Source organism: Geotrypetes seraphini, chromosome 3, assembly GCF_902459505.1.
Source record: "Geotrypetes seraphini chromosome 3, aGeoSer1.1, whole genome shotgun sequence".
Taxonomy (NCBI): Eukaryota; Metazoa; Chordata; class Amphibia; order Gymnophiona; family Dermophiidae; genus Geotrypetes; species Geotrypetes seraphini.
In genome coordinates this window covers 220164640-220192380 of record NC_047086.1, presented here as the reverse complement: position 1 = coordinate 220192380, position 27741 = coordinate 220164640, and the positions used below count along the sequence as shown (strand labels likewise).

The following is a 27741-nucleotide window of genomic DNA, read 5'->3' as shown; positions in this document are numbered from 1 at the left end:
TTAACAGCAAACTTGATACAGTTGTGCAGTGACCAGCTGCCAATAGGCTAAAATTAAACTCTGGAAAGTTCCAGGGTATTCTTTTCACTTGGAAAGTTGGCCTGGATTCTTCTGCCCCCATTATGATTGCAGGATCTCAGCACCACATTAGCATTTCTGTGAAGGTTTTCGACATTCAACTAGAACAATTAACATTCAAAATGAAATAACATTGTTCAAAGTTGTTTTTTTCCAGCTTTGGAGGCTGTATTCTGTGTGGTGTTTATTTACTATGCTTTGCATGTTCCTTAGTATTAGTTGAATAGACTATTGTAATGCTCCTCTCAATGGTTACCTGAACCTTTACTAGTACTAATCATTTCTATAGTGCTGCTAGACATACGCAGTGCTGTACATTAAACACATAAGAGACAATCCTTGCTTGACAAAGGTTACAATCTAATCAAAACAGACAAACAGGAGAAATAGGGGTTAGAGAACTGTAAAAATTTCTTTTGAGATTAGAAGACTTCAAATAGTAAAAAATATGTCCGTTAAGCTGATTACAAACTCTAGGAAATTTGACCATATTAACTCTAGTGTTTCATTGAAGACAACTGGTTATTTCCATCAATCATAGAACAACATTTACGATCCTTATGTTAGCTCACGTTTACCATTCAGGTTTCCCACAATATCTGTCATGATTGATGACTCCCTATATTCCTAGGTCACTGCACCAATTAGTGCGACCATCTTTTTATGTTATCTGCTTGAATATTATCAGGTTAAAGCTTTTAGTGAGACAGGTCCATCACTCTGGAATGCCCTCCCTGTTTTCCCCCGATAGAAGCACTCCTTGGAGGCGCTTAAAAATAAACAAAAGACATCCCTATTTCAGGATATGTTCGACCAACTTGATGACTTTTTCTTCTTTGTTCCTGCTCATTTTCCTTGGGAGGATTTGCTGGCTCGTTGACTAATCTCTTATTAGCTATTGCACATTCCTATTATTTTTACTGCTTTGTTGTTATATTCTAAACTGCTCAGAAAGTCTGCTAATTGGGTAGTTTATCTCCCTGTTAGCTGAGATAACCATGTGTGTTCCTATTAGTAGGATGCTTTCTAATTTATTCTTAGCACAGGTTCTCCCCAGAATGTATCTGAGTGATTTCCTGGACTACAGTTCTGAATTGTGGCCAAAACCATTGTATCTCTGGGCAATCCCACCATATATGCCTGAAATGGATATTTTTTGAACTGTGGACTCTATAGCATGGATAACTTATTCTTATTATTGTGGTGGTTCTCTATGAACATGTACCTATACAGTCCATTCTCGTTATCCGCATGTTCGCGATTCATGAATTTGCACATCCGCAGTTGCATGAATTGCAACCAATATTCCCCATTCACACCACTATTCATGGATCGGCACTTCCCATTGTCATCGCGCCATACTTGACAAGAAAAGTCAATACTCCCCCTCCCTCCCTGGACCTTACCAATCCCCCAAGACCCAGAGAAAGGACCCCAGGCCTACCTTGTTTCCCTAGTGGGCTAGTGGAACACTGGGGCAGGAGCGATTCCAACTCGCTCCTGCCCATGCTCTTTCAGTGACAAAAATGGTTGCTGAGACTTCCAGAAGGAGTCTCATGAGGCTCAGCATGTTACTGAAAATTATTATTAATTGGATGGAACTTAACCAATAATACACATTCCTCTCTGGCTTAGAGAAATAGGTATTATAAAGAACTATTAATTTGGGGAAAGTTAGCTCGCTTGATAATAATTAAATATATATATACACAGTATATACCAGGGGTCTCAAAGTCCCTCCTTGAGGGCCGCAATCCAGTCGGATTTTCAGAATTTCCCCAATGAATATGCATAAGATCCGTGTGCATGCACTGCTTTCAATGCATATTCATTGGGGAAACCCGACTGGATTATGGCCCTTTGAGATCCCTGGTATATATATAAGCAAACAGAAAGTTTATTTAAAAGCATTAAAAACCAAGCAGGTAGGCAGTTACAGGTGGGACCTTTTGAGCAAAGACAATAAGATTGCACAAGACAAATATTGCTAAAGCAGAAAGAATAATTTATCTGGATTCAAAAAGTTACTCACAAAGTGAATAGTCCTTAAAATTGTTACTGTCCTTGCTAGATGAGGTGTGAATCTATGTTTGAGTGGTTTAAAATGGAGGAAAGGCAAATGAGGTTATCTGATCAAATGAGCTTCTATTGTTAGTTCTGAGATGAATTTGGTGTGAAGGGCTTCTGTTTGATAAACATCCTGTTAAAGTTCTGTTTAGCTCTGGTATCCACCTTGGCCATGTCTTTTGTCTCATCTGAATAGGTGTACTTAATACTTTCTGAAGGTGATGCCTTAATTCTTTCTTTTGTAATAGGTGCATTTAACACAAAAATAAGCTTCTGTTGTTCAGAGATGAATTTGGTCTTCTGGCCTAGATCCTGTTATCCACCCTGGTCAGATACTTAACACTTTCTGAATGCAGATGGCTCAGTCCTTCCTTTTGTGTTCTATTGAATGGAGCATTTAACACCTTTCTGAACAGATGGCTGTGCTGGCTCAAAGACCACATTAGAAATTCACTTTTAAATCCATCGAATTAATAATTATAAAACCATCTTAACTCCAAGCAGAATTATAAAACAATATCATTTTTACTTTAAGTCCCTCAGAATAAATGATCTATTGGGTCAGGCAATAATTCAAATTCAAAATTCATAACCCCAGCAACATTAACTATATCATTGCTACATTATAAAATCATTTCATGCTACAAGCAGAGAATGAACACTAGTGGGAGGGAGGGTGGTAAGAATGGGACTTCAGTGCTTCAACTGCTGTCCCATGCAGGAACGTAACCCTATTCTTCCAAAAGGATCCACTGTTCACAATTTTCAGGCAGAAGGTGTACTGCTGGAACCTAATCTCTATTTACCCATAGACTCAGCATTTTGTTATTCATTATTTTGCAAACATTTTCACAAACCATACTACCAAGAATAAAGATAACTGACTGTATATTAAAAAAGGATACCCTTTTTCTTTAATTTTATAATTCCTTAGGAAATTAACTGATCAATATTCAACTGGCGGCGGTCAGTATTTTTAAAAGCTGATTATCGCTTGCTAAACTGGACCCAGATATTCAATGCATGACTATGTCCAGGCAATGGCATTGAATATCTGGGTCTTTCTGGACACGTGCTGGCCACCAGGACTTATGCAAATTCCAGCTCATATTAAGTCAGATCAAACATGGGGGGGGATCACCAAATTCCAACATCCCTCCATACCTTCCCCACCCTAGCAGTGACACTTCTGGGGCCATTCAACCCCACAATCACAATGGTGCCTTCAGGGCTTCTTAACCCCACAAACAGTGGCATTTTTGAGAACGTCCCCACCCCCAGGCCTACCTTCACATTTTTTTTGTTTAGTGATCTTCCAGATAGCAGCAGTCCTCAATTGCTGTTGCTAGCTCCCATCTCAAAATGGCTACTGTTATAGTGGTACCATGAGACTGCTGCTAGAGGTCGCAGTAACCATTGTGAGGAGGGAGCTGGCATGGACAGGATGACCAGGGATTTCACCTGTCTAGAAACCATTACACCACCAGGAAATGTGAAAGTAGGCCCATGGGGATTATAGGAGGTTAGGTGGGTCCCAGAGAGGGCACTGCATTTCTTGTGGTGTTGGGAGTTCCCAGAAGAGGTACTGCTATGTGTGTATGCATGTGTTGCACTTATGTATTATGGTGAGAACTGTTCTTGAAAGGCAGAGGGAGGAAATGATGGTCCTGAACAGAGTGCTGCTCAAATGGTGATGAAACCCAAAAGGGGAGGGGTAACACTAGATCTTGTGCTCACAAATTGAGATAGTGTTCCTAACATCTGAGTGGGTACCCACCTTGGCAACAGTGATCATCATGCTGAATGGTTTGACGTAAGAGCTAAACGGGAATGTGGATGCACAAAGCTCAAAATCCTGGATTTTAAGCATGCTGACTTTGCTAAAATGGGGGAGTAACTGAAGAATGAGCTGATGGGATGGAAGGACTAAGAGCGGTGGAAGATCTATGGTTCAAACTGAAAAGAGCTATAAAATCAGCAAAAGATCTTTATATAAGGAAGGTAAAGATATTAGGTGCACAGGAAGTGTTCTTGTCGATACTTCCTGTCTCAGGTAAAGGACAAATAAGAGAAACTTGCATCATAGAGCTGAATGCTTGGCTACGTGGATGGTGCAGATATGAGTGCTTTGGATTCTTAGACCATGAAATGATTTTTCTAGACCTGCTCAGCAGAGATGATGCCCATCTATCCAAGGGACAAAGTGTCTTCAGTAACAGATTGGCTAATGTACTGAAGAGGGCTTTAAACTAAATTTACTGGGAATGGGTGTAAAATGATCTAAGGTAATTAATAACTCTCAGGAATATGAGATGATAAATAAAGTTATTGAAATGAAACAAAAGGACGATAGCTGGAAAGTGCTGCATACCAAAGCCATAATATGGGTTACAAAATTCCAGATCTAATAGCTCTAATAGTAGAAGTTAAATTAGATTTAGTGGCAGTCACAGTAGTTATACCTGACTATAATCTATTCAGGAGAGATAGGGTAGGTAAAAAGAGTGGAGGAGTGGCGTTATATGTTAAGAATAATATTAAATAGAAATAAACAATTAAAAAAAAAAAAAAAGAATAATATTAAGTGACAAAATTGCAAGATATAGGGGGTAAAGACGCATTGTAGATTAATCTGGAAAGAGGGAATGGAAATTGTATTTATGTTGGTGAGATATACGGTTCTAGTTCGTTTATAGCTTATGGAAACTTTACAGCAATTTTTACTTTGGTGGATATTTACAGTACTTTGGCGACTTTCGGCGTGCCATCAAACGTTATTCTTTCAGCTTTCTTTTGTGACATTTTTTCTTTTTTCCTTTATCACCATGGACCCCTGATGAAGGTTGTCCGAAACACGGACCTTGTTGGGTCCCTCACTTGGTAAAAGGTTTTTAGATACGATTGATTTGTCACAATAAAATTTGCCTGCATTGTGTACAAGCCTGCAGTTTTGGTTTGTTTGCTCTGGTCTGTTTTTTTACTGCAGACGAAGTTGGACCCCTTTCTTCTGGTGAGATATACAGGCCTCCTTTACAGTCAGAAATTTTTTTGCTTCTTAGTTATGAATCAGCACTTTCAGTTTTGTGTACTTTTAGGCTGGAGACAGCACTGCACGTGTTCACCAAGGTGATGGTGGAACTAGAGGCAGCCATTAGAAAGGAAGCATTCTGGTACATCCTTTTCTGGATGATTGGTTGATTCAAGCAAAGCCCTTTTAGGAAAGCAGCAAGGCTACTGCCCATGCGATATAATTCCTGGAAATGTCAGGATGAGTCTGTGATGAACCTTACAGACTTTTTGTAGACACATTGTATTAATGACCTTTGCATTTGAGAATGAGAAAAATTCTGTGTTGCATTTATATTTCCATACTATTAATTCTCAGTTTTTGGGATCTAAGGTCAGAATATTTCCAGATTTATCTAGACCGACTCAAAAGAGGAAGCATGAGTTCTTAGCTTTATGGATCAGTAATTTAGCTCTTGAAGCTACATTTTCCTGGGGTTCCATCTACATGTGTTGTAGGCTTTAAGCACAAAAAAAAAAAAAAATTATTTGATTTCAAGCAATAATTAGAGTTTATTACAGCTAAGGATGAATTCCATGCATCTGTATGATATCCTAAATTCACTGTATTGTTTGGCTAGAGACAATGAATGGTGATAGTGCTTCTAATGGTTACTTATTTCCCTATTTCTTTTTGGTATATTTCCCAATTTTGTGCCTCTAATGTTCTACTGTAGGCAAAGGTATTTGATGTTTTTTCTTAGCACTGGAATGTATATTGTCTTGATATCCCTTTTGATATTTTAATATTTCTAATATTACAACAGTTTGTAAGTGAATAATCTTAAGAGACAAAAAACCTGTAAGTGTGATTCCTAAAATTTTAATGCTATTCTCAAAGGTAAATCTTTGATCACTTATTTTCAAAATATTGTCATTCCAAAGACCATAGTCTTGTCCTAACAGTAAAAATTTAGTTTTGTCCATACTGAGTTTCAGACAACTGTTCCATACCTAGGATTCTATTAACTGGATATAGCCAATAATTCTGATTGAAGCGTCATCTACTAATTGTTGCATTGGCAATAAGATAGTAATATCCAGAGTTTGGTAGTAATAAAATACAGTTACTTCGTTATAATACTTAAATATAGTTTCAGTACAGTAGAGTCTTGGTTAACCAGGACTCACACGCAACTGGCAAAAAAAAAAAAAAAAAAAAAATTGCCGGGAATAAGGGCGGGGGAAGTCCCACGAAGCACCAGCGGCAGCATCCTGAGCTGCAAATCCTCCCTCCCTCAAGCCCCAAAGCAGCTATGAACCCCCCTCCCTCCCCAAAGTACCAGTGTGGCAGCGGTCCTGAGTCGCAAAGCCCTTTCTCCCTCCCTCAAGCCCGGAAGTGGAGAAGCATGAGGCAGTCTGAGACGCCAACCCCTTGCTCCCTCTCTCTCTTCCTTACCTGAAGCGTGGCAGAAGGCAGCCTCAAAACTGGATGCTCGTGGTCAACCCAACAGTGCCTTTTCTCTGAGGTGTCAGAAGTGATATGTCAAAGGAAAGGCTTTACCAAGACTTGCCATGAGCAGCCTGTGCATCCTGGTGACTGCTGCACATCAGTTAAGGAGAGAGTGAGGGGGTTTGCGGCTCAGGAGGAAGGGGAGAGGAATTGAGTGCGTATTAAACAAGGTTTCTAACATACTCTCAATTAACCAGAAAAACAGTTGTCCGGTATCCACCAATTCCCATGGGTGCCGGATAACTGAAATTTTACTATACTTTTTAAGGGAAAGGCTCTAACAGGGCTGCACTGAGAGGAGAGCAGTGGCGTACCAAAGGGGGGGGGGGGGTCCGCTCCAGATGCATCCTTATGGGAGGTGCACAGCCAGACCGGTCCCTATTGCGCTCCCTCCCTCCTTATTTAAGGTGACCAGTGAGGTGACCGAGCAGCAAACCTCCCTCCAGTAGCGTCGGCAGCCGCAGCGCTATACAGACTGCTTTGCGGCTTTCTCCTGCCGGTGAGTCCCTCTGCCGCACCACTGATGATGTCATCAGTGACGCTTCACCGGCAGGAGAAAGCCGCGAAGCAGCCTGTTTAGCGCTGCGGCTGCCAACGCTACTGGAGGGAGGTTTGCTGCTCGGTCATCTCGCAGGCAGGGTCGGAAGGGTTCACTTGGGGGGGGGGAGAGATAGGAGGGTTAGTGGGGGTTCGGCTGGGAGAGGGGAGAAGTGGTCTGCCTCAATTGCTCCAAGGCCTGGCGCCATTACCTTCTTTGCGCAACAGCAGCGTTTACAATTCGCTGCTGTTGCCGGTTTCAGGCCTTGCTCTCTGCCGGGTCCTGCCTACTTCCTGTTTTCATGAAGACAGGACCCGACAGAGAGGAAGGCCTGAAGCCGGCAACAGCAGTAAATTGTGAATGCTGCTGCTGCCCGATGAAGTTCAGGACACCAGGCCTTGGGTGACAGAAGGAAGAAAGGGAACAGAGGGGGAGAGAATTGGGGAGAGTGTTGCTGTACCCAACTGGAGGGAATGAAAGGAGATGCCAGGGCTTGGAGGGAAGAAGAGATGCCAGGGCATGGAGGGAAGGAGGAAGGTATGCCAGACCAAGGGAAAAGGAAGGAGGAGATGTCAGAGCATGGAGGGGGAGGGAGAGATGGAATAAAAAGGAAAGGAGAGAGATGCCGGGAATCAGGGAAGGGTTGATGCCAGACCGTGGGTGGGAAGTAAAGAAAGAGAAGAGAGAGATGCCAGAGCATAGGGGAGGGGGTGGTGACAGAGAGAGAAAAACAGAGAGGTGACAGAGTTGAAATCAATCATGTACAAAGGAGAGAAGGGGCATGGGATAGATAGTTTATGGAAGGAGCATAGAAAGAGGGACGATGCCATATGGAAGAGAGAGAGAGAGGGTGGACACTGGATGGAAAGAGCACAGAGGGCAGTGAATGGAAGGGGCGAGATAGAGGGTGAACAGTAGATGGAAGGGGTAGAGAGAGGGAAACAGACACTGAATGGAAGTGTGGGGGAGAGGAGGGACAGCTGCTGAATGGAAGTGTGAGGGAAAGGGGAGCAGATGCTGGAAGGAAGTGGGGAGGAGAAAGAAAAAAGGGCACATGCAGGATTGAGGGAAGAGGATAGAGTTAGTTACTGGAAGGGGTGAGGGAAAGAGGTGGCAAGCTATAGGTAGACACAGTGAAAGAGGGAAATTGAGGACTGAATAGTAAAAAACAATTTAGACAGAGGCAGAAAATAAATTGAGAAGGAAGACCAAGGAAGAACAGGAGGAAGGGAGCGGAGAGAGAGATGCCAGAGCAGGGGGGAAGGAGAGGAGACAGATACCAGACCAATGGAGGTGAAAGGAGAGATGGAAGGGCAGGTTGGGTTGAAGACAAGAACCATGACTGTATAAGAAGGTGGAAAAATTGGTAGAAGAAGTAACTCCCTGATGCTGAGTTGAAGTAGAAGGGAGAACCAAGGTTGTCTGGGCCACTGAGGAGCTATCAGAATCATGGTGGCCACAAAACAGATCTTGTTTTTTCAAAAAATATAATTTTAAAATAGCTCGTTTTTCCACCTCTGTCTTAAAGGCCACGAGAAGAGTTGGTCGCTTATCTATTATGTCTTTAGACGATTCTAGGAACTGTGATATATTCAAACTATCAGGTGACACCATTTTATCCATTTCACTTTCATCTGCCATTTCCTTAGAATCTCTTGAGATGTAATAGAGGTTATCAACCTCAAAAGCCTCCACTTTAGTATAATGAATTATCTCCTTCAAATACATTCTCAAGAGTTCCATCGGAGACAAATGTGTAATCGGAAAATTTAATAAACAAAGATTTTTAGCCCTGATAGAGTTTTCCATTTTTTCTAATTTAGCATGTGTCATCATACTATCCTTAATATTAGAAACAGCACTAGCTTGTAAAGTACTTACTGGCGACCACGATAATGTGGACATGGTTGATTAATTGCCTTATATATGTTTTAATGTTCTCTATATTGAGTTTTTGTTGTTATTCATGAATATTTGTTATTAATGTATTGTAACGAATAATCAAATAAAGAAAATTATAAAAAATAAAAAAAATAAAATAAATATTTCTGTTCTGTGTTCACGGCTGAAGTGCTGGGAGTGGGACCACAGAAGACAAACGTGAATAGGGATGTAGGAGTGGTAGACCCTGATCGATTTTCAGAGGGTTGTGTTCGTGAGGAGCTAGCTAAAATAAAGGTAGACAAAGTGATGGGGCTGGATGGTGTACATCTGAGGGAGCTGAAGGAACATAGGGAAGTTCTGATGGCTCCACTGACCGAGTTTTACAATGAGTCTCTAGAATTGGGAGTGGTACAGGAGGACTGGAGAAGGGTGTTTGTGGTCCATCTCCACAAAAGTGGAAGTAAGGAAAAAGTAGAGAATTACAGGTCAGTAAGTCTGACTTCTTTGGTAAGCAAATTAATGGAAAAGCTTTTAAAACAGAGAATGGTGAAGTTTCTGGAATCTTGTGGATTACAAGACCAGAAGCAACATGGATTCACTAAAAGTAGGGCTTTTCAGACAAATCTGATCAATTTCTTTGATTGGGTGACCAGAGAATTGGCTAGAGGATGTGCGCTAGATGTGGTGTATTAGCAAAGCCTTTGACAGTATTCCACAATGTCTAATAAATAAACTGAGTGCCCTCGGGATGGGTCCCAAAGTGACAGGGTGGGTCAAGAATTGGTTGAGTTGAAGGTGACAGAGGGTAGTGATCAATGGAGATAGTTCTGAGGAAAGGGATGTTACCAGTAGTGTGCCTCAAGGTTCTGTTCTTTATAACATTTTTATAAACGATATTGCTGAACGGCTGTCGAGTAAGATTTGACTCTCTGCGGATGATACCAAAATCTACAAAAGAGTAGACACCCAGGATGGTGTGAATAACACAAAGAAAGACCTGGTGAAGCTCGAACAATGGTCTGAAATTTGGCAGCTAAAATTTAATGTCAAAAAATGCAAGGTCATGCATTTGGGCTGCAAAAACCTGAAGGAACGGTACAATTTAGGGGGTGAAGAACTTATTTGCACGATACAAGAGTGGGACTTTGGTGTGATTGTATGTGATGATCTTAAGGTGGCAAAACAGGTTGAAAAGGTGATGGCGAAAGCTAGAAGGATGCTAGGGTGCATAGGGAGAGGTATGTCCAGTAGGAAAAAGGAGGTATCGATGCCCCTGTATAAGACTTTGATGAGACCTCATTTAGAATACTGTGTACAATTCAGGAGGCCGCACCTTCAAAAAGATATAAAAAGGATGGAATCGGTCCAGAGGAAGGCTACTAAAATGGTGTGTGATTTTCGTCATAAGGCATATAGGGACAGACTTAAAGATCTCAAATCTGTATACTTTATAGGTAATGCAGGAGATGGGAGATATGATAGAGATGTTTAAATACCTACGTGATGTAAATGCTCATGAGTAGAGTCTTTTTCATTTGAAAGGAAGCTCTGGAATAAGAGGGCATAGGAGGAAGGTGATAGACTCCAGAGTAATCTAAGGAAATACTTTTTTTTTTTTTTTTTTTTTTACAGAAAGGGTGGTAAATGCATGGAACAGTCTTCCATAAGAGGTGGTGGAGACAGAGATTGTATGAATTCAAGAAAGCCTGGGATAGGCACGTGGGATCTCTTAGAGAAAGGAAGAGATAATGGTTACTGCGGATGGTCAGACCTGATGGGCCTTTTGGCCTTAATCATCTTTCTATATTTCTATACTGGGTCAGATCAAAGGTCCAAGCATCACGCCAACAAAAAATAAGGTCTCAATATTCAAAAGATTTATGCTTCTAACAGAGTAATGCTTCTAAATTTGCATCTTTGAATATTTACTAAGTCTGCCTGCCTAAAGTTATGCTCAAAATTTCACTAAATTCAAATTTAAGAGTATAAAAAGCAGATGCCAAAGGGGTGGATTTGGGACAGAGAAAAGAAGTTAGGAGCTTAGCACTGATTATCAGCATTGGAACCAGAGAAGCCAAATTTAAAAGCATAACAAGTTCCTAAATTAAGATGAATTTTCAGTTGAAAATTTAGGTTCCTAAGTTTGGCTAAAAATAGGGCACAAATTTAGGAACCTCAATTATTTTGAATATTGGCCCCTATATCTATTTTACTGATATTAACTGAAGGCTCTGGTTATAATGCCACCCATATCTCTTGTTATTTATACAGAATACAAATACTTCGGAAAAAGCCTTCTATCATGGAGTCTGTCCCCATTGTTATCACAACAGTCCAAGAGGTGTGTCACCCTTACCCTTTTGTTCTCTGGCATCATCCGAGTCCTTCTGTGGTTCATTCAGATCTTCTGTTATCATGCCATTCACCATCTTCTGCTGGACGGAGGGAGGTGGGGTTGGGGGTAGGGAGGATGGAGGAGTTGGGGGGTTACTTAGGTTGTTCTTTGGAAAAGAATAAAAAATTAAAAAAAAGATAATTCAATCTGCTTCAACGAGATCCAAGAGTACAGCCAAATACTACATGGGAAAAGAGGAGGCTGGCCCGACACCAGTGGCAGAAACAAACAAGGAAACAATCCAGTGTCAACACCTGTAGGTAGGGCAATTATATTATAAAGATGGCCTAATGGGAGTAGTTCTATTTTGTAAAATAGAGAGAAATGGTGTTTTGCTACTGTAAATTGGTGCTGCCCGATTCACTGATTCATCTCGGTGAATCGATTCGCTGTCTGAAAAAAAAAAACAGACTCACCAATTCAGTGAACCCCCCTCCAGGTGAGACCTGACATACCTCCAAGGCCTTCTAAAGCAGTGGCGGTGGCCTGTCAGCAGAGGCAGTACCCTGAATGGGCTGCTCGCACCCTGCTCCACTGGGGCTCTCGCTCTGCCGTGTCACCAGTGACATCACTGATGTGGCGGCAGAGGGAAGCCCTTGCAGGGAAGGCCACAATCAGCCTGTTCACAGCGCTGCCTCTTTAAGGCTGACCACCGCCACTGCTTTGGGAGGAGAGAGGAAGAACTGTTGGGGTGGAGGAGAGGAAGAGAGAGATGAAGCAAAGAGGTAGAAAGGGGTGAGAGGGAGAAATTCTACATATGGTAGAGGGAAAGGAGACATGCATGGAGAAGAGAAAGGGAGAAATATTGGACATAGGGTGGAGGGCAGGGAGAGATGGGGCATGGGGAGAGAGAAAGAAATGTTGTACATGATAATGGAGGGGAAGAAGGGAGAAATGTTGCATGTAGGGGAATAGAGAGGTTTGACCCAGGGTACAAGGCGGGGAGGGAGAGAGAGAAAGATTGGTAGACAGTGAAAAAGAAACATATGTTGGATATGGCAGTGGAAGGTAGAAAAAAAAATCATTTTATTTTTTATTTTGTGGTTACAATATGTCAGATTTGAAATGTGTATCCTGCCAGAGCTGGTATTAGACAACGAGCATGAGCTAGGACTTAACAGAGAGAGGAAAAGTCTTTTTTATTTAGATGGTTTACACCACAGCACCGATGTGGTATTGGTGAGGGCAAAGGTGGGTGGGATGGGTGAAAAGGCTATAAAATAAACCTACCAGGACGTTAAAAAAAAAAAATACCCCATTGGGCAGGAAAAGCAAATCAAAAAATTGATTCAATAGGCCAAATTGAATCAAAAACTTTTTTTCTGAATCAGGCAGCACTACTGCAAACTGCTAGCATACAGAGCTGTACAGATATAGATTAAGAATCATCTTTGCAGAGTAATTTAGAAATTATATCTTCAAGTGACTTCTCAGGACATGTCTTGCTACCTCACCTCTTCTGAGGCCTCTCTAACTCATAAAAGTTAGCTATTTTCTATACCATATGGTAGCTATCTTCTATACCTTAAGTTAGACAAACTGAATGATGCTAGCTATTTTCTCTCTTTTAGAAAGCAGCTATCCATGCAATGCCTTACTTTTGAAAGCAACTGGGTATAGTAATCTGGCATGCTATCCAGCACTGCGCTCCCAAAAGACCCTTTCAGGGAACTCTTTCCATTGATGGGGCTGCTGCCAAAGGGTGCAAAGAGATTAAAGTTGGCAGTGATCACTGGCTCCATAAGAGGCAACAAAGACAGCTCCTACAATATTTAACAAAAATAACCAACACAATATCAGTTACTGTAAATGAAAAAGAAATAAGCAAATACTCATACATATTGTTTGCTTCTTAGAAGTCAGTAAGTGTACAGTATGCTGCAAGATTAGGGACATGTCACTGGTGCTCACTGAATGGAGTTAAGTGTTCCCAGCAAGAGCATGTAGATGACTCTATTCACAATGAGCATACAGAAATATCATGTAGGTGACCTAAACCAAGGTGCTCAAATGCAGGCTGAATAACACACCTGCTTAAGTTGTTTCACAATGGCATCTGTGGACTTCAGGCAATCCTCCTTCTTAATTTTCTTGCGTGAAGTAGACACTCTCTCCCCAGCTTTCTGTGATCGTTTGGCTTTGGAAGCAGGGGGTTTCTTGCAGGACCCGTCCTGTGACATGGATACAAAGAGTTATCTTCACACCTATGCATTCTGTCCTCCTCACATTCTGAAGGGCTGTGAACAAAGTCTGCTCGCATCCCTTAGGTTTGGAACATCTAAATTTCCCCACAATAACTAGCAAACTAGAAGATTTGCGAGCTGAACATGAAACCTTTATCTCATTGTGTGTGTGTTCATGTTCCTAAATTCCAGAGAAGGAGCTATGCTATTTCCTACTGGCCTCTGCTACATCTCTATGTGGAGAGGAGAAAAGATTGATTATTTTGCTAGTCTGATATTTACAGTTCAGAACAGAAAAATATGCTGTCTACCCTTAAGATTCCCCATTTCTCTGTGCTTCTTGTGTGCAGTGTAAAGTCTCACCTCTTTGTTGAGAGGCACTGGCTGCAGTTTGTCCTCTAATACAGAGAGCTTGCTGTCCACATGCCCATTCACCTCTGCATGCAGCCCTTCTGTTGGATGCTGAGATCCTAGCTGCACATTCTTGGCACGAAGCAACTTCTGTAAGAGCAAGTGGCCTGCCTCTGACCTACACCCTGGCAGCAGAGGCTCTCCATTGGCTTCTCGCTTCACAGCTAGCCCACTACTTTCTTTAGTGTCCTGTTTGGTATGGTCTTTAATATTTTCTGGCTGCTCTCCAGTCTCCTGTGAAGCGTTCGTTGGTCCTGTTTCTTGACTTGATGGCTGTTTCCCCACTTCCCCATTTACCAGAGGATTTGTTATGTGCAAAGTTCCTGTTGTGTTCCTCTTTTCAGTTGCTACAAATGATGCATTATTCTTCTCTTGTACAGATATAGTTGGTTTTGGGGATATCTTTGTTTTTACATCTCCAGAGTTTGGAAGCTCCGTATTATACAGAGGATCTGGAGATACCAAAACTTTGGTGATGGAATCCTCCGCAGTTTGGTTCTGGATTGACTTCTGAGTACAGGAGGGGGAGACTACTCTGAAAACCGATGCTGATTCAACAAAACTAACCTCTGATGAGTGTGTATTACATTCTTTGGGACTATCATGTTTTGATGGTTGTAAGGTTGGAATGGACCCCAGCAACTTCACATAAAATGGAGCAGAAAGATTCTTTGGTTCTTCAGAAATTTCTTGATTAGAATTTTGTTGTGGCACCTGCTGCTGCTCCTGGAGATCCTGCTGTGGCAACTGCTGCTGCTGGGGAGCTTTCTGCTGCTGCTGGGGAACCTGCTGTAGTAACTGCCGCTGCTGCTGGAGAGCCTGCTGTGGCAATTGCTGCTGCTGGGGAGCTTGCTGCTGCTGGGGAACCTGCTGTGGCAACTGCTGCTGCTGGGGAGCCTGCTGTGGCAACTGCTGCTGCTGCTGGGGAACCTGCTGTGGCAACTGCTGCTGGGGAGCTTGCTGTGGCAACTGCCGCTGCTGCTGGGGAGCCTGCTGTGGCAACTGCCGCTGCTGCTGGGGAGCCTGCTGTGGCAACTGCCGCTGCTGCTGGGGAGCCAGCTGTGGCAATTGCCGCTGGGGAGCCAGCTGTGGCAACTGCCGCTGCTGCTGCTCCCGAGGTGCCTGCTGTGGAAGCTGCTGCTGCTGCTCCCGGGGTGCCTGTTGTGGCAGCTGCTGCTGCTGCTCCCGGGGTGGGTGCTGCTGCCAGGCCTGTAATTGTGACTGCTGTTGAATGTGCTGGGGGTGCTGCAGCAGCTGTGGTTGCAGCTGTGGCTGTTGAAGCGGACTCAAACGCTCTACACTTGGAGATGATTTAATAGGTAGAGTTACTGGAGTCTGTGATGCTGAAAACTGTAACAATTCTGTAGGTCTTAGAACTGTATCGGGTACTATTTCAACAACTTTCTGCTGGGAACTCATTATAGGCTGCTCTAAGAGAGATTCTTGTTGACTGGCTGAAGACTGGTGAATATTGAATCCTTGCTGTGCCTGGTTATGAACCCCTGCACTAGGTTCTACTGTCCTCACCTCAAAAATGGGGCCTGGCTGTTGCTGTGGTCGCCCCATCTGACTTTGGGCAGTTGATGGAGACTGAGTAGGCTTGCCAGAGGCAGCTTGAACCTGTCCTTGAAATGGAAGGGCTTGCCTCATAGCCTGGTTCTGCTGAAGCTGAAGTTGGTGGCGCTGTAGAAGTAGGGTTTGCAATTGCTGTTGCTGCTGAGGAGTGAGATGTCGCAGCTGCGGACTTCTAGCAATAACTCCTTGCAAATGAGCTCGAATATTCCCCATTAAAGATGTATTTTGTGGCCCCATAATTCCCTGGGCATGAGATGCCTGCTGACCCATTAGTCCTACTTTCTGCTGCCCCACTGCAGTTGGTAACCTGTGTTGGTTAATAGTCTGGAGTTGGCCTCCTATTACTTTAGCTTGCTGCTCAATGCCAGACAGCTGTGACTGTCCCTGTCCTATTATCCTCTGTTGCTGAACCATCATAGTGCTTTGTGGCTGATTGGGAATGCATTGTGCTTCCCCTCCTGAGCTCTGCTGAGACAAGTAAGGAGCACGGGTTATTTCTTGTAAGTGAGAATCTGATGAAGGTTGCTCTTTTCTTAAGTTGACTCCTATTTGAGGATGACCATCACTATTTTGCTGACTAAGTAGTGACTGGTGAACTATGCCACTGTTCTGCATTCTCAAAGGCTGCTGCAACGAACTCAGTATGCTTTGCTGATGTGACAAAACTTGGCCAATATCCTGCTGGTGCTTCTGTATCTGTTGTTCTCCCATTCGTCCTTGCTGTAGCTGCTGTGGTTGCAGCTGTAATGGCTGAAGCTGCAGCTGTAATGGTGGCTGTGGTTGCTGCTGCTGCAGCTGCTGTAGATGTAGAACTAGCTGAGCCTGATCTTGATTCACCAGAGTAGTAGGAGGGTTCTGACTCTGAAGAACCTGTTCTTGGGCCATCACCTGTAGCTGCCCTCCAGAGTCCTGATTTATTTGACCACCAACTGCAGGTGCTTGCAGCTGGACTCGGTGCTGCTGTCCCTCTGTTGCCTCTTGTGACGCCTCATTCTCTACACCTCCATGATCTTGGCTGACTGTGTTCTGTGTAGCTTGTGGCAACACCTGACTCAAGTGCACCACTGTTGGCATCTGACCAAGAGCAGAGTGTTGTGGGAAATGATGTGTCTGTTTAAGAAGAGTCGGCTGATGTCCGACAACTCCAGGCTGGGATGGTTGTGCTTGGCCCATTAGAGATGAATGCTGAGATATGGAGTTCTGGGTCAGCAAAGTCTGAGACTGGTTCAAAAGACCCACTTGTTGTTGGCTGTTGGTAGATCCCATATGTTCAGCTTTTTGCTGACCTACTGGATTTATTAGTCCCTGCTGCTGCAACTGCAGTCCCATAATTCCTTGCTGCTGTTGTGATAAAACCAATCGCTGACCCATGATGTTTTGTTGTTGCTGTTGGACAAGCTGGGGTGGAGCTAAAACTCTCTGCTGTTGATTCATTAAAACCTGTCGCTGTGGTGTCTGGTGACCTATAACTCCCTGATGCTGCAATACAGACACCTGCGAGTGACCAATTAGATTTTGTTGCTGTTGTGGTGAGAGCTGCTGGACAATTTCCTGGGGGTTTCCCATTAGACCCTGCTTGGCACCCACTGGAGGAGTCAGGTTATTCTGTGGAGGTGCTGAAGTCTGTTGCTGACCTATCATGCTCTGAGGACCTATCTGACCTAAAAGACTCTGCTGATGTAGAGATGCCTGGCTTAAAATGCCCTGCTGTTGTAGCTTCTGGGCCAACTGCATCCTTTGCTGCTGCAGTTGAAGTTGCCTCTCCTGGATTAGTCGACTGTTATTAGGAAAACCTCGCAAAGTTGTAGTTGCTGGGAAGAAGCCTCCAGATGTTCCAGGAACAGTGGCACTTCCTCCTGGAGCTGGGTGATGTTGCTGCTGTTGCGTCAGTGTTGAACTCATGAAGGATACACCTTGCTGAACTGGCACAGTCATTCCTGATGAGGACACATGCAGATTGCCAGCTTGGCCTACAAACTGGTTTCCTTGTGGCCCTATGGTGCCACTTTGTTGCTGTACTACATGCCCCTGTATCATCTGTCCTGGAATTTTGGCGATGACCCTGGGGCTCTGGGAAGGACTTAGTGCCATCACTGCAGTTGCCTGCTGCTGCTGCTGCTGCTGCTGCTGCTGCTTGTTCCGATATTCAGCCATCAAGTTTGTATGCTCTTTCTGCTGCTTACGAACCTATGAAAAAAAAACAACCCAAAGCTAAATTCAGCATAGAATATTATAAGCTAGACAAAAGAATGCCCTCAGTTTTACTTCTCTTACTGAAACTCTATTCCAAAGCTCAGTGTTGCCAAAGGTTACCCATAACTGTTTTAAACTCTGCTTATCAAAGTTTCTAACCCTATTCATTTCACTTGTATCCCAAGATACAAGAGAGAGATGGGGAAATATCAATACTCATGTCTACACTGTGCTACAATCACATGTATCCTAGCCTATTGATGAGCAGAGCTAGGGTGGCGCATCAACAGGCTAGGATACACCCTCCGCCTCCTGATGGAGTCAAATAGAGGGGAGCTTGATCATCAATTAACTAAGATGCTCTGTTTTATCTGTTACAAAAAAGAGGAGAGTTCATTGTTATAGAAATTTACAAAATGAGGAAAGGGGTGGAAAAGGTAAATATGGAATAGTAAAGATGCTTACTTATAGCAGGTATTCTCCAACAACAGCAGGCACATATTCTGATGCAAGTAACATCATCCACAGAAACTAGTACGTACATTATCAACTGTACTATAATTTTAATCTTTTTTGGTGTTGCCCATACTGTGCATGAGCCAGTGCCTTCCCGCTCAATGTTGGCTCATGGGACTATCAATTCAGTAATAAAGCTAAGAAGTCAACTAGGGGAGGTGGATGAGTGTGACACCAAGTAGCCATTCTGAAGATGTCCTCAAAAGATGTAGAGCGGAAATGAGCTATCGAGGCAGCCATAGCTCGGACACTGTGGTATGTGGGACGGCCATTCAGCCTAAGCCCACCCTGAGTATACGCAAAGGAAATACAGTCCACCAGCCAAGTGGAAATGGTTCTCTTGGTAACAGGAACTCTAAATCTATTAGGGTCATAAGCTATAAGAAAGATGGGAGCATCCTCTATGAGGTTTCTTCCGGTCCAGGTAGTATGCTAAAGCACATTTGCAGTCCACAGTGTTAAGAACTGCTTCTCCAGGATAGGAATGTGGCTTTGGAAAGAAAACAAATAAAAATATGGACTGGTTGAGGTGGAATTATGAGACAATGCTGGGTAAGAATTTTGGATGAGTTTGGAGCACTATTCTGTAGATCGTGGAGGGGTCAGAGGTAGATCGCCAGCCCCACTTGGCTCCATCTCTCCAGAAGCTCGCCCTGTCACTAGGTGATAGAGAATGACACGGGAACAAATTTGTCCTTGTCCCCGCAGGAATTCAATTTCCCCGTCCCCGTGAGTTTTGTCGCTGCCCCTGCCTTAACTGCTCAATCCTCAAATGCTTATCGTTTTAAAATGTTTGAGGCTACAGACATAAGAGACATAGCCCAGTTACAGTACTAGTCTTTATCCGGATATTTTTTGAATATTTCAGTGTTAAAGAAGAACTACTTGGAATGATTTCTTTAAAAGGGAGAACTACCGGTCAGGAAATATTCAGTTTTCCATTCTTTTGTGACAAAGTGTAATCTTCCATTGCATAGACTTGTTTCCATCACTACTGATGGAGCAAGAGCAATGACAGGTGAGGGTAAGGGTTTCATAGCCCTCTGTAGACAGCATGATGACTTTCCAGATTTCCTTTCTTATCACTGCATCATTCACCAGCAAGTTTTGGCAAGCAAGAGAATCAATACAAAGACTGTCATGGACATCACTTTCAAAATTGTAAATTCAGTTCATGGAAGATCACTTCAAAGTCGGTTTTTCAATCTTACTCTTGATGAAGGGGCAGCGGAAATCATTTTGTACACAGATGTAAGGTGGCTAAGTAGGCACAAATTTCTGCAAAGATTTCGTGATTTGCTGAATGAAATAAGAAGTTTTTTGAAGGAGAGGGGAGATGACCAAGCAGAGTTAGACAATGAGGAATGGTTATGTGATCTGGCATTTCTTGCTGACTTTACAGGCAAACTAAGTGACATGAACTTTGAACTACAAGGTAAAAACAAATGCATTGACGAGATGATTACAGTTTCATCCTACAAGAGCAAATTTGAGCTAATGATGACTGACCTTGCAAACAACACTTTTGATCATTTTCATGGTCCCAGGACCATCTGGGACAATATCCAAATTTTGTTTTTCTGAACGAGAAGTATGTGATAGAAATCTGTTCTGTTATCTAGGAATTTGAAAATAGATTCTGTGACTTTCCAAAAATTGGAACAATTGTGGAGTACTTGTCATACCCATTCAAAGTAGATGTGGACATTAAAGAAACTGCAGCTGCTATCAGTAAAAATTACTCATTGAACAAGCCATCCCTTGAAAATGAAATATTAACCTTAAAAATGACATTTTTCTCAAGACTCGTGCTAAGCAAGAATCATTTCGGAAGCTAGTGCCTAGAGATGAATTTCCCAACTTGAGAAGATTCAGTGAAGCTGTACACTCCTGTTTCGGTTCAACTTATTTATGTGAATCTAAATTTTCCCATCTGAAAATGACAGAGTACACAACGTTCCAACATGGCAGATGAACATCTCCAGGAGTCCCTGAGACTGGCCCTCATGCAATATTCACCCAATTTCAAAAAGCTGGTGGATGAAATGCAGGCTCAGACTTCTTACTAATGAGCAAGAATGAAATATTAAAGATTGTGCAAGATCAGCCTGGATCAATACTCAAACTAAATTTAACAAAAATTACTCAGTAAAAGTTAAAGAAAGTTATTAAGACAGTTAAAGAAAGTTATTACTCAATAAAACTTTAAGAAAAAATGTACTTTCCATTTCCCCTCGCAGTTCTTACTGGATCTTTGTCTGTTTTGTTTTTGCTTAATTTGCTTAACAGCTGATCACATCCAAGTAAATGACAGAAGGTTCATTAAATATGGGGGGGAGGGGATCCTCCAACTTTATTGGGTTAAGATCTAATTTGAAACTAATGTGAAACTTAATTTTCATGGTGGTAGATCACTGACACTTTTGGCTGGAAAAAGTAGATCATGACCTGTTCGAAGTTGGACATGCCTGGAAATTTTGTGTATGAAGGATCACACATAAATGCTTTAAGTTCACTGACACAGTGTGCCAATGTGAGAGCTAGGAGGAAAAGTACTTTCCAAATGAGAAGTTTGAGAGAGCAAGTTGTGAGTGGCTCAAAAGGAGACTTTATAAGAGTAGATAATACTTTGTTAAGATCCCAGACAACAGGTAGAGGCTTGATAGGTAGTTTTGTATAGTTAAGTCTTTTTATGAATCTGGCTACTAAGAAATTAATAGAGAGGTTTCTTGTCCAGAATAGAGTGATAGCAATGAGATGTACTCAAACCAAGTTGCCTTCAGACCCGAGTTAGAGAGATGAAGAAAGTCCAGAATGGATGCAAGTGGACATGTGAGAGGTTCAAAAGAATACACTGTATATCGGGTGGAAAATCTTGTCCATTTGAAGCGGTAACAGCGCTGAGTGGAAAGCTTTCTGGATGTTTCAATGACAGCAGAGATTGCAGCTGAGAGGTAGCAATAAGGAAGAAGTAGGGGGGGGTCACGTGATGGCGGGTTCCTGAGCGGATGTCCGTGCACAGAGCTCCGCTCCGACTTCCCGGTTTCTCCCCCCTAATCGCCGCCCATGTCGGGTGAAACTTTAATTTTTTGAATGCCAGTGCAGGCGCTAGTGCAGGGGCACATTGTTGCGGTTCGGAGAGGCGCAGAACGCAGTTTTGGCCGCGGGGCATGCCGCTGAAAGTTTCTCGGCCGGCGAAGCAGTGTGGGAGCCCAGCGTGCAAGATGGCCGGCACGCAAACCGACATCCCAACGGATCGATCCGACGATGTGCTGCAGGTGTCCATGAGGCATTTGTCACAGTTGCTAGATGACAAACTAGCTAAACTGCATGCCTCTATGGATGAACTGAAGGACACCTTGGCGGGACAAGCTGCTCAGCTGCAGCACGTGGAGCAGAGGATGTCGGCCCAGGAGGATCGTGCTGGGGTAGCAGACGGGAGGCTAGACCTGCTGGAAACTCGAGTTGGTCAGCTCATGGAGAAAGTTGAAGATCAGGAAAATAGAGCCCGACGAAAGAATCTCCGGATCATCGGAATTCCAGAGTCTGTTAAGGACCCTGAGCTCCTCCATATTGTGGAGAAGTGGCTGCCGAAGGAGTTGGGCCTCCCGGAGCATGCGGGCCCAGTGGTGGTGGAACGAGCCCACCGGGTGGGACAGCGACGAGAGCACGAGAGCGCTGGTAGACCGAGAGCTGTGCTGACCCGCTTTCATAATTATGCTATCAAAGCCCGTCTGCTTGAGCTATTTAAGAAGTCCCGGCGTCTGGAATATGAGGGTGCCAAGATTTTGATCTTCCAAGATTTCTCTATTAAGGTGGCTGAACAGCGCAGAACCTTCACACCATATTGTTCGCAGCTGGTCGCAAGGGGAATAAAATTTGTTTTCTTATATCCAGCCAAGGTGCGCCTGACCCATGAAAATCGCACCTTCACTGTGTCCCAGGCGGAGGAACTCAAGCGCTTCATCGAGAGCCTTCCCGCCCAGTAGGCCTCTTCTGAAGACTCGACCGATCTTTACCTTCTGGATGATCTGGACCTGACGGAGCTGTGTTGTTCCCCTCTTCATCTTTATGTTTCTATCTTGAGGGGAGAGGCCCCTTGGGGTCCCTGCTGATGTCTCCGGTCTCTGCGTGTGGGACTGTTTGTGAGAGACTGTGTTTTTTGATTCTGTTTTTTGGTTGGAGGGGACCTCTCGGGGAGCACTTGCAACGGGGATCTTTACGGCAGGACTGCCTCCCCTCCCCGGGAACTTATTTTGGTTCTGAGGGGGACTATGTTGTTGTCCTTCCAGGTCTCCAGTTGTATGTCTCTAGTTATATGTCCCTGCACATATCTTTGTTTTTTTTTGCAGGTTCTGGACAGTTCTGGTATTTGTTTTAAGGTTACGGGGGTAGATGGGGGGAGGGGGAGCTTTGGGGAGGGGAGTGAGAGTATCTGTGTTTGCTTGCTGCTGGGGTTGGTGTTATGAGAGTGTGGAAGAGAGTGTGGTTATGGGTTGGGGAGGGGTTACGGAAGGGGGGACTGGATAAGGGAGATATCTGTGGGGGGTGGGGGGTTTATCTGAAGGAACAGGAAGTTTTGTTGGGGGAGGGGTGGAAGGGTGGGTTGTATCTTGGGAGCACCCGGGGGTCTATGACCAGCAATATTCTGAAACTTCAGTGGGTGGCGTGCCGGTTTGGCTGGGAGGCCGGCACTGCTGCCCCACAGGCCTGTTGTCTCTGGGGGAACTTACTTCTTACCAACTACTACTGTGAGTTCTGTTAAGATTGCCAGCTTTAACATTGATGGCTTGCATTCAAAGCGCAGCAAATTATTTCAATACTGTAAGAAATTAAAAGTAGATGTTTTAATGCTTCAGGAGACGCACCTCAGCGTGACAGAACATGTTACACTGAAGAGGGAGTGGGTAGGGGAAGTAGCTTTTGCTTCCTACAACTCCAGACAGCGAGGTGTTGCTCTCCTCTTTCATAAAAAGCATCCTTGTACTATGCACAAAGTAATACAGGACCCTGAGGGGCGATATGTGATCTGGGCAGGAGTTTTTTTGGGGAAGAAAAGCACAGTTACTTACTGTAACAGGTGTTATCCAGGGACAGCAGGCATATATTCTCACACATGGGTGACGTCATCTACGGAGCCCCAGCGCGGACAGCTTTTCAAGCAAACTTGCTAGAAGTTTCAAGTTTGCACACTGCACCACGCATGTGCTAGCCTTCTTGCCCACTAGAGGGCGCATCTCCACCTCGTGGTCCTCAGTTCCATATCAAGCAAAGAAAAGCCATCCCCGGGGAGGTGGGCGGGTTGTGAGAATATATGCCTGCTGTCCCTGGATAACACCTGTTACGGTAAGTAACTGTGCTTTATCCCAGGACAAGCAGGCATGATATTCTCACACATGGGTGACCTCCAAGCCAACCAGAAAGAGGGTAGGTGGGAGGATGGCAATTTAGGAAAACAGGTTACGTAACACCGACTGGCCAAACCGGCCGTCACTCCTGGACAAGGAGTCCAGACAGTAGTGGGAGGTGAACGTATGAACCGAAGACCAGGTGGCAGCTTTACAAATGTCCTCCATGGGAGTAGAACGGAGGAAAGCAACCGAAGCTGCCATCGCCCGGACCTTATGCCCCGTGACTCGACCCGAGAGCGGGAGACCAGCCTGAGCGTAGCAAAAAGAGATACAAGCAGCTAACCAGTTGGACAAGGTACGCTTGGAAACCGGATGTCCTACCCGATTAGGATCAAAGGACAAAAACAATTGAGGAACCTTCCGATGAGACTTAGTACGTTGGAGATAAAAAGCCAACGCCCTCTTACAGTCAAGCGTGTGAAGCGCCGCCTCACCAGGATGAGAATGGGGCTTCGGAAAAAATACCGGAAGAACAATGGACTGATTGAGGTGGAAATCAGACACAACCTTAGGCAAAAATTTGGGATGGGTGCGAAGAACCACCTTGTCATGATGAAACACAGTGAAAGGAGGATCTGCAACCAAAGCCTGTAGCTCGCTAATCCGACGAGCGGACGTGAGCGCAATCAAAAAGACTACTTTCCAAGTAAGAAACTTAAGAAGAGATTTGTCGATAGGCTCAAAAGGTGGTTTCATTAGTTGAGCCAAGACCACATTAAGATTCCACACCACAGGAGGAGGCTTGAGAGGAGGATGAACATTCACAAGACCCCTCATGAAACGAGAAACCAGAGGATGCAGAGAGAGGGAACGACCCTCAAGATGTTGATGGAATGCAGCAATGGCACTAAGATGCACTCGAATGGAAGTCGTCTTCAGACCAGAATTCGACAGATGCAACAGATATTCCAGCACCGAAGACACAGGCACCGAACTCGGGTCCAGGTGGTTCGAGGAGCACCAGGATGAAAATCTGGTCCACTTCTGGGAATAACATAGCCTAGTCGAGACCTTCCGAGAGGCCTCCAAAATTTCCCGTACTGACTGAGAAACAGGAACCGAAGTCAAGGGGAAAGGAACCAAGCCGTCAGATGTAAAGACTGAAGATTGGGATGTAACAGCGAACCCCGACTCTGAGACAGCAGAGAGGGAAAGACAGGCAGAAGCAGAGGCTCCCTGACACTGAGTTGAAGAAGCAGGGAGAACCAGTGCTGTCTTGGCCAACGAGGCGCAATGAGAATCATAGTAGCTGTGGTCGATTTTAGATGAACCAGCGTTCTCAAAATCAGAGGAAAAGGAGGGAACGCATAAAGGAACCTCCCCTCCCAGTCGAGAAGAAAAGCATCAGCCTCGAGACGGTCCCGGGAGTACACCCGAGAACAGTAGAGGGGTAGTTTGTGAGTCTCGGGTGAAGCAAACAGATCCACCTGAGGAGTCCCCCAGCGGTCGAAGACTTCGCGTAGAACCCGGGAGTTCAGCGACCACTCGTGCGGCTGGAGAAGACGACTGAGTTTGTCTGCCAGACAATTCAGCTCCCCCTGAATGTAAACCGCCCGCAAGAAGATGTTCTGAGAGACGGCCCATGTCCAAAGGCGCAGGGCTTCCTGGCACAGAGGCCAAGAGCCCGTCCCCCCTTGCTTGTTCACGTAATACATGGCCACCTGGTTGTCTGTTCGAACGAGAACCACTTGATCGCGCAGGAGGTGACCGAAGGCCCGAGCAGCCAGATAAATGGCACGAAGCTCCAACACGATGTGACAGCGACGATCCGCAGCCGACCATAGGCCCTGCGTTCGCAGACCGTCTAGATGAGCCCCCCACGCATACTCCGAAGAGTCCGTCGTCAGGACCTTGCGATGCGGAGGGACGCGAAAGAGCAAACCCCCGGACAGATTGGTAGAGTTGGTCCACCAACGGAGCGAGCGTCTGAAAGACGGAGTCACAGTCAAGCGTCGAGATACTGGGTCGCGGTCCTGACGCCATTGCGAGGCCAAGGTCCACTGAGGTATCCTCAGATGCAACCGGGCAAATGGGGTCACTTGGACCGTCGATGCCATGTGCCCCAAAAGCACCATCATACGTTGAGCCGACACTACCTGCAGTAGCGAAACCTGCCGGCCCAAGCGGAGCAGTGCCTCCAGACGTGGGGAAGGGAGGAAGGCACGGAGGAGAACAGTGTCCAGCACGGCTCCTATAAACTGGAGGGATTGAGTCGGGCGCAAGTGAGACTTGGGAAAGTTCACCTCGAACCCTAGACCCTGAAGAAGCGTGATAGTCTGTTGGGTCGCTGAAATAACTCCTTCCCTTGTCGGGGCCTTGATCAGCCAATCGTCCAGATAGGGAAAGACCTGCAACCCCCGGGAGCGCAGAGCAGCCGCGACCACCACCATACATTTCGTGAACACCCGAGGAGACGAAGCCAGACCGAAGGGTAGTACACGGTACTGCAGGTGCAACTCCCCGACCTGAAATCTTAAAAACTTCTGAAAGTCGGGATGCACCGGAACATGGGTGTACGCTTCCTTCAAATCTAGGGAGCACATCCAGTCCCCCTCGTCCAATAGAGGATACAGAATCGGAAGCGATAACATACGGAACTTCTCCCTGACCAGGAACTTGTTGAGCTTCCGGAGGTCCAAAATGGGGCGCAAGTCCCCGGTCTTCTTTGGGACCAAAAAGTAACGGGAATAAAATCCCCGGCCCTGCTGATCGAGAGGCACCAATTCTACCGCCCGGAGGCTCAACAAGGCCCTGGCTTCTTCTATGAGAAGGGCCAACTGGCTCCGATTGGACGGGCACTCCCCGGGAGGCATGTCTGTAGGCTGCCTGGAGAAGTTTAACGAATAGCCCTCTGAGACGGTCCGGAGCACCCATGCGTCTGACGTAATCCCTGACCAAGCCCTGGCAAAAGCCGTGAGCCGACCCCCGATGGGGAGGGGGTTGGGCGACCTCGCGGCGGGGGCCAGCCCCCAGCCGCTCATCCCGTCAAAAGGACGGTGCTGGCTTGGATGCCCCCTGCGCAGCGGGCTTGGAGGGCCCCCCCCTACCCTGTTGGGTTGGACGTCGGGGTGGAGGTCTTGAAAAGGCCGGTGTCGATTTTTGAGGATACCGCCTAGGAGGCTGTCTAAATGGCCTCTGAGGTGATGGCTTAGGCTTCGGCCGAACCAGAGACGCCAAAGAGCGCTCCTGGTCAGAAAGCCGCTTGGTAGCCGCCTCTAAGGAGTCGTCAAATAACTCCGACCCGACGCAGGGTAGATTGGCCAATCGCTCCTGCAGGTTGGGGTCCATCTCGAAGGTCCGCAGCCACGCCAACCGGCGCATGGCTACCGCACAAGCCGATACCCTCGAGGCAAGCTCAAATGTGTCGTATACCGCATGAAAGAGATAGAAACGTAGTTGGGACAGGTTCGACGCAAAAGTGGCAAACCTATCCCTGTGCGAATCCGGGATCACCCCCTGAAAGTCCGGCAGATCCTTCACCATTGATCTGAGGTAGGAAGAATAGGCGAAAGCATAGTTGAGGACCCTCGTGGCCATCTGGGAATTAGCATATAGACGACGGCCAAATTTATCGAGGGTCCGACCCTCTCTCCCAGGGGGGACCGCCGCAGTGACCCTAGAAGGCTGCGAACGCTTAAGAGCCGACTCCACCAGGAGCGACTGATGGGAGAGCTGCCCCTTGTCAAACCCCTTAGGGGGAAGTGTCCGGTATTTGGATTCCATCTTGGTGGGCACTACCGCAACTGTAAGAGGGGTCTCAAGGTTCCGCAGCAAGGTCTGAAGGAGGACCTTGTTCAGCGGCAGGCGGGGAGATTCCCGCTGAGGGGCAGGAGAATCCTGTTCCTCCAAAAATTCTTTGGTATAGTGTGACCCCGCCAACAGGTCCACCCCCAGAGCCTTCGCCATGTCATGGACAAATTTAGAAAAAGAAGATGTCCGTGCGGGCGGAGAGGGTGACCGAGACTTCTCAA

At 45.3% G+C, this 27741-nt stretch overlaps 1 protein-coding gene across 1 annotated transcript in view; it reads right to left on the bottom strand.

Moving 5' to 3' along the window:
- Positions 1 to 27741, bottom strand: part of LOC117357250 (histone-lysine N-methyltransferase 2D-like) — a 468534-nt gene that overhangs the window by 89888 nt on the left and 350905 nt on the right. The window contains 4 exon segments of the mRNA XM_033937621.1: positions 11443 to 11587; positions 13080 to 13244; positions 13512 to 13652; positions 14028 to 17837. Coding sequence (XP_033793512.1) covers positions 11443 to 11587; positions 13080 to 13244; positions 13512 to 13652; positions 14028 to 17837 — 4261 coding nt within the window.